This window comes from Triturus cristatus, chromosome 2_2 (assembly GCF_964204655.1).
Source record: "Triturus cristatus chromosome 2_2, aTriCri1.1, whole genome shotgun sequence".
Lineage (NCBI taxonomy): Eukaryota > Metazoa > Chordata > Amphibia > Caudata > Salamandridae > Triturus > Triturus cristatus.
In genome coordinates this window covers 1209558543-1209572883 of record NC_140582.1, presented here as the reverse complement: position 1 = coordinate 1209572883, position 14341 = coordinate 1209558543, and the positions used below count along the sequence as shown (strand labels likewise).

The 14341-nt window shown below is 45.3% G+C and overlaps 1 protein-coding gene across 1 annotated transcript in view; it reads left to right on the top strand.

Annotated features, from left to right (window-relative positions):
- Window positions 1-14341, top strand: part of LOC146863410 (putative carboxypeptidase X1) — a 315940-nt gene that overhangs the window by 256544 nt on the left and 45055 nt on the right. The window contains exons 8-10 of the mRNA XM_085642839.1: window positions 1341-1464; window positions 2940-3136; window positions 4575-4754. Of these exons, the coding sequence (XP_085498965.1) occupies window positions 1341-1464; window positions 2940-3136; window positions 4575-4754 (501 nt within the window). The remainder of the gene's footprint in view (window positions 1-1340; window positions 1465-2939; window positions 3137-4574; window positions 4755-14341) is intronic.

Here is a 14341-nt window from a genome sequence, read left to right as displayed (position 1 = left end):
GTTGACGCGGTCCCTCCGGGTGATCTTGTAACCGTCCGGGATGGCGATGGCGATGTCGGGTGCTGAGGAGTCGTTCATCCAGGTTTCCGTGAGGAAGGCGACGTCTGGAGATGTGGTGTCGAGCAGGTTCCAGAGTTCTATGGCGTGTCTGTGGACGGAGCGGGTGTTGAGCAGGATGCACTTCAGGTGGTTGCTGCTGGGGGTCGGCTTGGCGGGTGCCGCGCAGGTCCAGAGGCAGGTGAACTTGCAGGTTCGGCAGGTGAAGGGTCCATGGGTGCGTCTCGGCGTGGCTTGGTAGCAGCCGGGGCTCCGGCCGGTGTTGAGTGCGTTGAGGGTGGCGGCGTCGTATGTTCGGCGGGTGGGCTGGAATCTGCGGGGGCCAGGGGTCCTGGAGCTGGGCGCGGTCCCGGCATGGACGGGCACAGACGGTCTTGCCTTTTACGGGCCTTTGGTGCACAATTGGCGCTCCCGCTGTGCGTGAACGCTGCGCGCACGCGTGGTCTCCATTTAAGGCGAAGTGGGAGGGAGGGGCAGCTGGGAGGCGGGAGCGGGGAGGGCACAGAAGAAAAGGGGGCGGGGCCGTGATGTGCGGTGGCGGGAAGCGGGGAGCGGGGGTCACAGGGAACAGGGGCTAAAATACAACAGAAAATACACGGAGCAAAAAACAGGGGCACTACAGGCAACAATTGGTGAAAATAAACACAGGGCACAGCACTAGCAGAAAACGGCAACGATCAGCAGCGAGCGAGGGAGGGGGCACACAGACACAGCTGGAGGGCCGTGAGGCGCAGGGGTGTCCTGAGAACAGGTCACCCTCACCTGTGCCGCGCGGTCTCCATTTAAGGACAAGTGGGAGGGAGGGGCAGCTGGGAGGCGGGGAGGGCACAGAAGAAAAGGGGGCGGGGCCGCGATGTGCGGTGGCGGGAAGCGGGGAGCGGGGGTCACAGGGAACAGGGGCTAAAATACAACAGAAAATACACAGAGCAAAAAACAGGGGCAATACAGGCAACAATTGGTGAAATAAACACAGGGCACAGCACTTAGCGGAAAACGGCAATGATCAGCAGCGAGCGAGGGAGGGGGCACACAGACACAGCTGGAGGGCCGTGAGGCACGGGGGTGTCCTGAGAACAGGTCACACTCACCTGCGCCGCGCGGTCTCCTCTCCTCTCCTCTCCTCTACATTGATCTCTCTGTCTAATCTCATGTAACAGTGTAAACACTTTGTGGATTTGCACCACAGTTCAGCTTGTTGGTACTTTAGCATTCTATTTACTCTAGTAGATGTTTCATATTTCCTCCAGCCAATTCTCTGTTGTTTGCTCCTTTATTTTGGATAGTTAATGAAGATGGTGAACGAGGAGTGTCCAAACATCACCCGCGTGTACAGCATTGGGAAGAGCTACCTGGGCCTGAAAATGTATGCAATAGAAATATCCGACAACCCCGGAGAACACGAGCTTGGTGAGGATTCTGCTTTCAAAACCAGTCATTGGCATCTGGATGGATATATTTTTAAAAGACTCATGCTAAACTTTGTCAGGCCTTTCCCCCAAATTGTCTTCAAGACAGTAATGCAGGTGCCCTTGAAGCTGTGTGTGAGTTAAGGCATCTCTCCTTCACAACATACTTTCTCAGTTTCAATCTTATTTTTGGGGTTTCAAGCTAGCTTGGTATAGTCCATTAATCTAGAAGCTGTAGAAAGATATTGTCACCATCTGGCCTAACCGCCCCACCCTTATATATGTAACATGTAATTTATGATTGGAATCCAAGATGGGCAGGGCTGCGGCAGCGGCCCCACGTCAGTGCGTATCTAGGGCACATAGGTTTGCCTTAGACATGCACTGCCATGAGACAACCGCAGCCCGTTCCTGCACAGAAAGAAATGCACAATGTTGTGCATTTCGTTCTGTGCAGGAACAGGGGGTACTAAGATACAGGGTGGCACAACATGTGCCCCCCTGCAGGCCCCCCCATGCACATAGGAGACAGGGGACCTTTAAGGGCCCCCTTAGTTTCCTCACCGCCACCCTTTTCATGGCAGGCTCACTGCCATGAAAGGGAGGGCAGTGAGGAAACTTGCAATATGCTCAGCAGTGCCACAGCGGCACCCCCATCACATTACATCCTCAGACCTCTGCGCCTCCGCCACTGGATCAAGGATCCCAGCAGTAGCAGCGGTTCAGTGGCGGACCAATCACCGTACTTGTAATATGGTGGGTGGACCGCCACCACGGGTTTGGTGGTACTATTGACGGCCAAACTCGTAATCGGGCCGTGGGTCTTACTAATACTATCAATTTTCTTTTGAGCTAGTTGTCCTCCTTTTATTTTTATTTCTCCATTTTTTTCTATTTTCCTTGAAAATAACTTCCTACTCTCAATTTTATCTTCATCATTATCTTACTTATTTCACTGTTACCCCACTGTATACTCTTTCCTTTCAAATGTCATTACATTGTATTTCTTCCATCTCATTCCTCAACTGTAATATTACTTTCTCTCATTTGTCTGATTTGTTTGTTATTACTACCATCACTCGCACCCGTCTGGTTTGCAACTCATTTTGACTGCAATCAAGATACATTTGCTGTTTGAAATTGTTGTCTTTTTCTCACCTATATATTTCGTTCTAGAAAAATATTTTTTATCCTTTCCATTCTACGTTGTGCTTTTTTCCACACATTGTATGCATCACATATCTGTCCTCACAGATTTGTTTCTGTTTTCCATTCCCTTGCGCACCTGGACTGTTTCTGCAAGATGGTTGCCCACTAGTATCAAGATGGCTGCCCATTGGTATCAAGATGGCTGCCCACTGGTATCAAGATGGCTGCCATTGGTGTCAAGATGGCTGCCATTGGTATCAGGATGGCTGCCCATTGGTATCAGGATGGCTGCCCATTGGTAAACTGATATTTTTGTCTACTCTGCAGGTGAGCCGGAGTTCCGCTATGTGGCAGGAATGCATGGGAATGAGGTTGTGGGTCGGGAGCTGATGCTGAACCTGATGGAGTACCTTTGCCAGGAGTTCAAGAAAGGAAACCCACGTATTGTGCGGCTGGTGACAGAAACTCGGATTCACCTGCTCCCCTCTATGAACCCTGATGGATATGAGACTGCGTACAAGCTGGTAGGCGCTATGTCCATGAAAAGCTCTTGAGGTGCTCATTCCAAGGGCAGTGTGACTGAGGTTTTGTTGTCATGTTTGGCTCTGAACATGCAATAATTAAACACATTGACTGGCAAAAGCAGAATTCAACAACATTTTCTATAAATCATACAGTGTAACAGGAATCACATAATTCAGCTATTTCAGACATTCTCATTTTAGTAGCCTCCATCTTCAGCTGGATGAAAGGCTGTGCACTGCAGGAGTGAAGGGGCCACCGTTATGCAATGGTGAAGTATCTGAGGGCTGGTAGGAAGGGCAGCCGGGTGTGGGGTAAAAAGTGCATAACACTGCAGGCATTTGGGGGCAGCAGGGACATCTTCAGGAAGTACAATACTGCAGGCAGACGTGTAGGACAGAGACACGTTGTCGGGTGTGTGGCTCGCTTATTTCAAAGAGTGCATGTTAATAACATCATCAGCCTTCCTTGATGGGGATTAACAGCTAGTTATTGCCTTCTTACCTTCCAGGTGCACATATCTCCCCCCTAGACCACATTGGTAACTTTTGGTTGGAATTTGCTGTGAAAGACAAATGTGCAGTCTGTAGGTAAACTGTGCTGAAAAGACGATCTTATGGCATTTATGAGCTATGAAGTAAGTCTGAGCTCAGCTGAAATGCTCTCTGCAGGGCATTGCACATTTCTGTTTAGTATTGTTCTTCATTCACAAACTTTGGATCAGTGCTGAAAGGAGAACCTTCCCCCTTGGTCTTGCCAAGTGGGGCATGGGCGAATGAACTGGATTTGTAGCCACTTTCACCATTCTGAAGGCCAAGACAGCACAGGCAGCACAGCAATGCTCTGTAGAAGAGTTGGAAGAAGTGCTGGGTGGGGAGGGTGACAGTTTTTGATGGCTCAGGTAACTGAAATGGTGGGGCCATAGGTGGTTTCAGGTAGGTCATTATTTCGCCTGCATCCTCGAATCAGGAGATTGTTTTTCAGGGGGTGGTGATGACAGTGTTTCACAGGACCAGGAGCAAGAGAAGAGACATGCACTGATCATTGTCAAGAGAGACTTGTAAAACCTGAGTGGCGAAGAACTGTTTGAAGCATGCAGCTGAACAAGGCCCAGGAGAGTTGGATGCTTCTGTCTTGTCAACCATGCTGAGAAGCTTAGATGTTTGTGAAGGTTTGAAGGACGTGAAGACAGACAGTATCAGAGGTGACTTAACCGAAGAGTCATGAAGAGCTTCTGTGGTGTTACAGATTTTGGCAACTTCTGTTTGGAAAACTCAAGGAGTGTTCATAACCAGTGCTCTGTTAAGAAGGGCATTTTGCAGAAACCAAATGTAGTTTTTCATCCATATTCATTCAGTGGATTGGGTGGGTGAAAGCAGTGCATGCAGCGGGAGGAAGGTGAATGAGTGTTTCTTAAGTAATTTTATTTTACATCCTTAGGGGTCAGAGCTGTCGGGCTGGGCATATGGCCGTTGGACCTACCAGGGCTATGATCTAAATCACAACTTTGCTGATCTGAACACCCCTCTGTGGGATGCTGAGGACAATGAGCTGGCCCCGGAAGCATTCCCCAACCATTACATTCCGATCCCAGAGTATTACACCATGGCCAATGCAACGGTAAGTAGTGCAAACATCAGCACACTTTAACCCTTCGGACCATAAATACCTGGATGTGTGGCAACATCACAGTACAGTGATATTTCGGGCAAACTCCTGCCTTCCAATTAGACAGATCACCATCATTATCTATGGGATAAAGCAGGATACACTTATTGTGTACCGCACAGTGTCACAATACATCGGGTCACAAATACGAAGCGGCAATGCAATCATGAATCTCAGACACATGAACTATGGTGTTCCCATATAATGTGAACTGAAAGTTTTAAGGCAGAATCTTAAAGGAATAGAATATTCACTAAGCACTGCAGCATATTGCTTTACAAGGCTTTGGGAGCCCCAGTATCTCTGACTTCTCTGTACCCATCTGTCCTCTTGATCTTTATGTGGACATCATTTATATACGACAAATGCAGCAAACCTTCACTGTAGCTATGAATCCCGAAGAAGATGCAGATCTATGCATAACAGGCTTAAGCATGCACCATTATGAATGCAATACTGAATGGAGTATGTAGGGAGGTCTTAATTATCTCTCACGGAGAAATCACTTTCTATTTTTGTGTCATTTCAGTGTCCACACATTTCTTGGAATGGGGAATAATTCTGCTCATCGAAGGGTATTAATTCTGCTTTCCTGGGTGGCTATGGACTTCAAGAACATTTGTGACTACCAACAAACAAATGTTCTTGTTGGTATTGACCTACTTTCCAGCTATGCATTGGCTCAGGAGTAACACCTCTCCTGCCCCTGGCCAGTGATTTTCTCCAACAGACAATCCAGAAAAACTATGGATTTTCCCTGGCAGTTAAGTTAAAAAATGCAGGTGAAATGTCCACTGCTCTAATTTTGTAAATCAGAATCAAGGATTTTCCGCTCACAAATCCCTGTTTTTGAGCTCATTGCAGAAGAATGTTTGTCAACCTGACCAGCATTTGTATTCCCTCTAAGCAGCAAGTTGTAATGAAAAAAACCCTATCAATGCAGAAGTGCGATCGCTGCCGTTCTGCGTTTATCCATGCAAGTTCCCTGTATTTTTGCTTTTTAGCAACAGCTTTTGGGGTCCCAGGTCTTGAGTGCACCCTCAAAAGGAAAATTGGTTCTCCTCAGTCAGGATAACTGTATCTATTTGAGGACATTTCTTTTTGTACAAATGACAGTTGAAATATGGGCGATTAATGATGCCTTCAAAGAACAACATTGTTACTCATTTTTTTCTTTACTGATGTTTTGCTTTTAGGGCGCACAATGTTTCAAGACAGAAAAACCTTTTGGAAAATGTACCTGGTTATCTGCAAATAAGCACTGAGACATTGTGGGCCCGATTCACAGAACAAACTTGAGACAAAATCCTAAACTTAGTACCATTTTGGTATTCACAGAATGCACTTACCACTTCTGGTATTCACAGAATGAACTTACTACTTTTGCGATTCACAGAATAAACTTACTACTTTTGCTATTCACAGAATGGATTTACGACTACTAACTTTACGTCCGCACTCGGGGCGGAGCTTCCGGCCCGGAGGCGGGGCTTCCGGCCCGGAGGCGGAGCTTCCGGCCCAGAGGTGGAGATTTTGGCCATGGGTAAATCTCCGCCACTGGCCGGAATCCCCACCTCCGGGCCGGAAGCTCCGCCTCCGGGCCGGAAGCTCCACCTCCGGGCCGGAATTTCCGGCCCGAGTGCGGACGTAAAGTTAGTAGTCGTAAATCCATTCTGTGAATAGCAAAAGTAGTAAGTTTATTCTGTGAATCGCAAAAGTAGTAAGTTCATTCTGTGAATACCAGAAGTAGTAAGTGCATTCTGTGAATACCCAAATGGTACTAAGTTTAGGATTTTGTCTCAAGTTTGTTCTGTGAATCGGGCCCACAGTGCATTCTGTAGAGAAGGCCTTTCCAGAAGCCTCTCTGAGAAAGAACCTTTGCTCCAGTCTGACCTTAGATTTGAAGGGTGCATCGAATTTGATTGGTAGAGGATCTTTGCCCCACTACCAGAACTTGGATTTTGAAGTGGGGTTTTGCTCCAGCTTGTTGAACACCTTTAGGCCTAGACCTACATCACCTCCTTTGCTATCATGCTAGCAGAACAAGTACCCTGAAGGCCTTTGCTGAAGCCCTATACACCTGCCTGTGGTAAACAAAAATCTTCTTTACCGGACTGAATTTCATACGGGATCTTGAAATAAAATAAAATAGCTCAGAATAACAAGAGGCAGAATCCGTGGTATAAGAGTTTCTAAATGGGCTTTATTCCATCAAAAAATGGCCGACTCGAGTCGCGGCCTTCAGGTTCCGTCACCACGAGGGTTCAGGAAGTGAAGTACAATAATTTATTGACAGACATGCATTTTTATAATAAGTACATTACAATGAAACGAATGTAGAAGGCGTAACATTTGATAAGAAAAGTGACAAAACAGGTACGTAATCGAAACTAGGCGTAATAAGGAATAAAAGAAACATGATTGGTTAGGATTATCAGACATAGGTGGATCTATAAGATAATACTTGGTATAGATGCGCGCGCAGCAGCATGACGTGTGATTGACGTGCAACTAGGGGGTGAAGGGGACTTGACATTTAGCTCTACATGTGGAGACGAGAAGTCTGGGGGGTCAAGTCAACCTAATCCCAAATCATATCTAACATCCTATGTTTAAAGAACTATGTTATCCACAAGGAAGGACTCTCGGACAGAATCTAGTCTATACTGACTGTGTGCGTGCACAAACGCCTAAGTGTCTATATGAGATGCGAGGGGCAGAAAACTTTCCATGGCAGCAGGGCTATGAATCACTTGCAGGAGGATGGAAAGGCCGAGTCCTTTGCTTGTGAGCTAAAGGAAATGTTTACCTAAATCACTAGACAGGAATGCATCGGCTGAAGAGCAAAATAGATAATTCGAAGGTGAAATACAGCTTCTTGGCAGGCAGGCGAAAACTGGCCGAGGCAGGCACCGTTAGCTGCACAGGGAGTAGGGCAAAGTTCATGGATACAGATGCGAGCTCAAGCTGAAGCTGTCAAAGACAGAGAGCAGGGAAAGGCTTTGAGGACAGAATCGGGCCTACTTGCCTGAACTGTAAAAATGGAGTAACTTAGCCATATAAAGTCGGTGGCCTTTCATACTTAGGAATCGAATATCCAGCCCATCGATGGCGGATCTGACAGAGAACATGTCGACGGTAGACACACATATGTTTGCGTCTTAGAAACTGGAACTAGAGGGAACATACATGTACTTGTAACATGCATATAGAACCGTTGGGGTCCAAGATAGGGGACATAACTGATCAGGAAAATCCACATTTCCACATTCCCTCCTTGTCCCCTACTTGCCCTTCAAGAGATATCAATCTTCATCATTCCATCGATTTGCTCATGGAGCATCATTTCTTCTTCCTTCTTCTTCCGGCATTTTGAACGAGAACTGTGATATGGAATGCATGATGTGGCACACAGACCACAAATCGCTGGTCCACATTGTAGGCATAAACAACAACTGAAGAGCATAAGAAGGCCAATACCTAGGAAGGATAGAACTCTCCATCCCCAGGCTGATATCACACTCCAAAACCACCCGGACCACGTCCAAGTGCCTGGATTTTCGTGTATCTGGCTTACAATCTTATGAAGGCGTGTTATAGCTTGATATACAGATGGCGAATTTTCTGGTATGAATATGCAGCAGCTGGATCCGATGACCCTGCAAGCTCCGCCCCTATCGGCCAGGATGACGTCAAGGACAAGACGATTCTGGAGAACAACAATTCTCATCACTGATTGTTCCTCTGTCAGATTGCCTAGGGCGGCTATAGTCTCATTTACTACAGCTTCAAGAGTCTTGGTGAGTCTACGTATCAGCTTACTATTTGATATTGTACCTATATAGGGAAAGATACCTTTATTGAAATCTGCATACTTGTCCCATGCCGTCTCAGTATAATCGACAACTGGGAGATCTCTTCGCTCTCTATTGTGTACTAAATGAACATTTCGATAATAATCAGGGGGAGCTAGAAAAACAGGTGGCAGAAGGAAAGCTATGTAACAGGTACCATCCCAATCTAGAGGCAAACGCATATATGCAGTCTGACCACATATAAAGTAAGAATGGCGAGAAGCTCTAAATGAAGATTTACCTTGATCACTATATTCTACTGTAGTAACGCATTGGCTATGGCCCATGTGTATGGAACCAACTTTTCTCACACATAATTCACCCTTAACTGGAAATACTGACATAGTGGGCAGAATTAGTTCAACTTCGGATTTGACATTCAAAATCATAAGATTAGGCGTAAAATTACCTAATTTATACACTTCATTTTCTAAATCAGTTCCTGTTCTACTGGGGTGACCCTCCTTATTAGGGTGACAGACTTTGAATAAAACTAGATTCAGATTTCCCCATATCCAATGTTGTTGATAAACTGCTGTGTCTGGGTCTATGGAATTTAATAAACTAAACCATGCTCCACAGGAGCCATTGTGTGTGAACGGATGTGGAAAGAAAGGCAGAACTCCTTTGTTATTCTGATAGGGAGGGAGTCGGCCACACACCCAACAATTGGTGGCATTACTAGTCTGATGGGAATGATGTAACATACTAATGAATGTGTTATTGCGCAGCGCAAGTCTATAGGACAACTCATGTGGGGGGAATTCACTAAAAGAATGTTCATCAGTTATATTGAAAGCACGTTTAGAAACAGGATAATACATATGCAACAATATACTTGCAGTAACTAAAAACTCAAGAAAAACAAAATTAATAAAGTCACAATACAGTGGTTACGCAGTAATTTACAATAAGCATGTCGTTTCATTATGATTCTGGACTCTACATGATTCAGACCTAAGGGATACATGTCGGGACAGATTCAACCGCTTCACCTTGGAGAGGACTTAAACAATCAAATCGTCCGACAGTTTAGATCTGGACCTGAGTTTCTGCTTGTAAAGTTCGGTGCTACTGGCCTCAGCCAAAGGTAGCTTTGAGTCAATGGGGGAAGACACACGGGGAGTACTGTTTGTGTCAGGAGGAAGTCCATGAAATTTCTTTATATGGCTGGAATGCACCCAGCCTTTTCTCCCTTCGATCTTCACAGCTGTTCTGGTCGTCAGCAGGACCAACTTAGGACGCCTCCACCTTGGCTCCAGTTGGGTTTTCCGATCAAAATTCCTGACGAGAACATAATCGCCGGGAATTACATCATGAGGTTTCACCTCGGTGTTGTCGGGAAAAGCTGCGACTACCTGTGAACGACAAGATTGTAGTGCAGACATCAAGGAAGCCAGGTAATCTGTCAGCATATTACAATCAACATCAGTTATTTTACGGGGTATAGGCGTCCCCCACATATTCGGTGGTCTACCAAAGATCACCTCATAAGGGGATAGCCCTGTTCGAGAGTGTGCTACCATCCTCATGTAAAATAGCGCAACTGGTAAAGCTACTATCCAGTCCACACCTTTCTCCTGACATATCTTAGACAGTCTGATTTTTAAAAGTTGATTATGTCGTTCCACGAGACCTGCTGCCTCGGGGTGTCGGACACAGTGGAATTTCCACTGATATCCCAACAAAAGTGAGACATGTTTCATTAATTCGGATGAGAAAGGCTGGCCGTTATCTGAATATACAACACGTGGTAAACCGTACCGTGGGAAGAATTCTCGAACTAGCTGCTTGGCAGTAGTCGGGGCAGTGTAATCTGATACGGGATACGCCTCTGTCCAACGGGAGAGAGCGCAGACAACTACGAGAACATATTTGAATCCTCGACAACGTTCCATCTGAATATAATCCATCTGGAGGACTTCAAAAGGATGGTCAGGAGGCTGAAATCCACCCTGCTCTACGGGAACACTCTTTCCTGGATTAAACTGACAACATATCATACAGGTACGAACCTTTTGTTTAGCTGCTGCTCGTAAATGTTTGTTGAACCAAATGTGCTGAATGCTGTCTAGCATAGCCTTCTCTCCTAAATGTGCTGGACTGTGAACTGTAGCTATAATGGCTTGAACCATGGAATCAGGGAGAAACCATACAGATTTCTCCTTCGTCATCCATCCTTGATCTGTCTGGATCCCTCCTAGTTCAGTCCACTTCTTTATTTCTTCTGCTGTGGCATGTGTCTGTATATCAATTACGTCAAGTGTAGGATCCTTAATTGTCATACACTGTGTTGGTGTCTGAACTATTGGCTTTGTCATGTCTAATGTGCGATTCTGAGCAGTCTGTTTAGCTGTTCTGTCAGCTAAATCATTGCCTTGAGAAATGATATCAGTAACCTTCGTGTGTGCTTTACATTTCATAATCGATATAGCAGTGGGTAGATGTATTGCGTTTAACAAAGCATGAATGAGGGGTCCGTGCTGAATGTGGGCACCATGGGAAGTTAAATAACCTCTCTCTCGCCACAACACGCCGAAGTCGTGTACAACTCCGAATGCATAACGTGAGTCAGTGTATACATTAACTTTCTTATTTGTGGCTTGAATACAGGCTTGTGTTAGAGCAATAAGTTCTGCTGCTTGGGCGGACAAAGTATCTATACAATTTGTCTCAATAACTTCAGTGTCTGTTGTGACTGCATACGCGGCCACTAAATCTCCTGTACTAGTTCTCATGCACGATCCGTCTACATACAACGTCAGGTCTGGATCTAACAACGGAACGTCTGTCAAGTCTTGTCTAGGTTTCGTCTTTATTTCAATGATTTCAACACAATCATGAGCTAGTGGGTCTGTTCCAATTACAGGTAATAGTGTAGCAGGATTCAATGTATTACACCGTCGGATCTCTATGTGTGGTTGAAACAATGTCAATTCATAACCGGTAAGTCTTGCTATGGTCAAGTGTTGTGTTTGTGTTCGGTTCACAAGAACCTCTACTGCATGTGGTACTTGTACTGTCAATGGATGTCCTAATACTATGGCATCGCTTTGTCTGATTGCTAAAGCTGTCGCTGCCACTGATTTCAGACATGCAGGCAAAGCCTGAGCTACGGGATCTAATGTACTGGAAAAATAAGCACATGGCTTGCGTGATCCTGCTTGATCCTGAGTGAGTACTGACAAGGCAGTACCTTCGCGTTCTGTAACAAAGAGTGTAAAATGTTTGCTATAACATGGTGTTGCTAAAACAGGTGCTTGACATAAAGCTTTCTTTAAGCTTTCAAAAGCTTGTGTATGTTCCTGAGTCCAAGGGAGAACAGTCGATGTGGCTGCCTCCTGTGTGGTTAACTGAATGAGTGGTTTTGCTAGAAAAGCGTACTGAGGGATCCACTGCCTACAATATGAAGTGAGGCCTATGAAAGCTCGCACCTCCTTTTGTGTCTGGGGTATTGACATGTTAGCAATTAACTGGATGCGATCTGGTGTAAGCTGCCTTCCCTCCTTGGACAGCGAGTGACCAAGATAAATAACTCGCTGGACACAGAATTGCAGCTTAGAAGGAGACACCTTGTGCCCCTTGTCGGCTAGGAAATGTAAAACTGTCAGGGAAGCTTTTTCACATTCTGGCTCGCTTCTCGCTGTGATCAGCAGATCATCGACATATTGAAGCAGTGCAGTATTGACTGGCATGTGGATACTGTCAAGTTCTCTCTTCAGTGCTTGGCTGTAGATGCTGGGGCTTTCTGTGAATCCTTGGGGAGCGCGTGAGAATTTAAAGCTGCGCCCATTTAAACTGAATCCGAACAAATATTGGCTTTCCGGATCTATTGGGACGCTGAAAAAGGCATTCTTGAGATCGATTACAGTAAAGAATGTTGCTTCGGAATCAATTGCTGTCAACAATGATGATATATCAGGGACCACAGGGAATTGTGGTACAATGCACTTGTTTAGTTCACGCAAATCAATAACCAATCGGTACACTGGTGGGGCAGTAGGATCAGTTCGTTTAAGAATCGGAATTATCGGTGAATTACATACATTGGAGTCTGTTTCTACAACTACTCCCTGGACAATCAGCTCATCAATGATTTTCAGCAAAGCCACTACAGCATCATGCGGTAACTTGTATTGTCGCATTCGTGGTAGTACCACTCCTGCTTTCAGGGTGACTCGATAGGGTGTAATGTTCATGCAGCCAACATCCGTAGGGCCTTGTGCCCATAGATGTACTGGTAAAGTCTGTAGTCGGGGATCCATGTCTCTAGACACATAGTGACCTTTAAAATCACGTAAAAACAACCTTACTCCTTCCGGAGAACAACATATTATGGCTCCTAGTGCTTTCAGAGTTTTAATTCCTAACAGATTTTCTGGGCATGATTTAGTAAGCAATAAATCTGTAGTTCGTGTCAAAGGTCCTATCGTAAGTGGTAGAGGCTGTGATACTTCATTAACAATAGGTTTTCCTGAAAAACCAAGGGAAATATTTTGAGAGCCTGAGAGGGGTGCCCCCGGAACTTCAATACGTTTTATGGTTGTTCGACTTGCCCCTGTATCGAGTAAGAATTTTCTATCTTGACCTAATAATTCACTATGTACATAAGGTCCTTCTTGATCTACAGGAATCTCGATAAGCGGTAAGTCAACTTCCCTCTCTAGGCTTGTTCATGCGTAACGCTGATACTCAGGGTATTCATACTGTGCAGTCTGATACATTTGTCGTGTTGTGGTTTGTGTGGCAGTAGCAGGCAACGGCGGTGCAGCTGGCACAAACTGTATGGGTTGCTGTGAGGCTGGCATGGACTGTTGTTGAACTGGCATGGACTGTCCATGCTGCATAGCTCCTTGTTCATTCTGATCTTGTCTAACTAATCGTGGTCTCTCCTTTGCAATACCTGTAGCTATATTACGTTTCAGGACTGGACAATCGTGTACATAATGGCCCAGTTGTTTACAGTAATTGCAGCTTCCTTTTACAGGAACTGCAGAATCACCAGAATGTGTCACACCCTTTTTGTGACCATCTGCTGGTACTGTCTGAGAAACTAGCATTTTCATTTTTGTATCCTTGATGCGTCTATGCTCGTGTTCTTGTTCATCCCTAATTCTATTGTGATGATACTGTAACATTTGTAGCATTTGTGACGGAGTGTTACTTTGCCAGGTACTCTCGAATTTCAATATTCTATTCTTTACTGGAGGCAATGCATTTTCCACTAATTTTGTCACAAATAAATGTGGATATGAGTCACTACTTGCTTTTATACCACTATTTATACCAAAACATTTTTCAAATCGAGCATAATAATCGCTTGTGTCTTCATCTTGCTTTTGTTTGCAGGCTGTGATTGCACCCCAATCTTCCTTTTTTGTAGTTAATAAACGTGGCAGTACCTGTACTAGTAAACCTGGTAACAGTTTAACTTTATCCCCGAGCCCTGAACCTGCAGTTCGGCCCCTTTCTTCCTCTGCTAATGCTGTCCAGTCTATCTTTTGGTCACCCACTTCCCACTCTTTTTCTTTCAGTTTTTCATAAATGCCAGCAGGCAAAAGCACCTTTAATATCGTCATAATATCAGGAAAGGTGTACTCTCCCATTAGTAACATGTCTTTAATTTCTCGGTGGAAACCCGCTGGGTCTTTGTCATGACTAGGTACTACTTTCTTCATTTCCAAT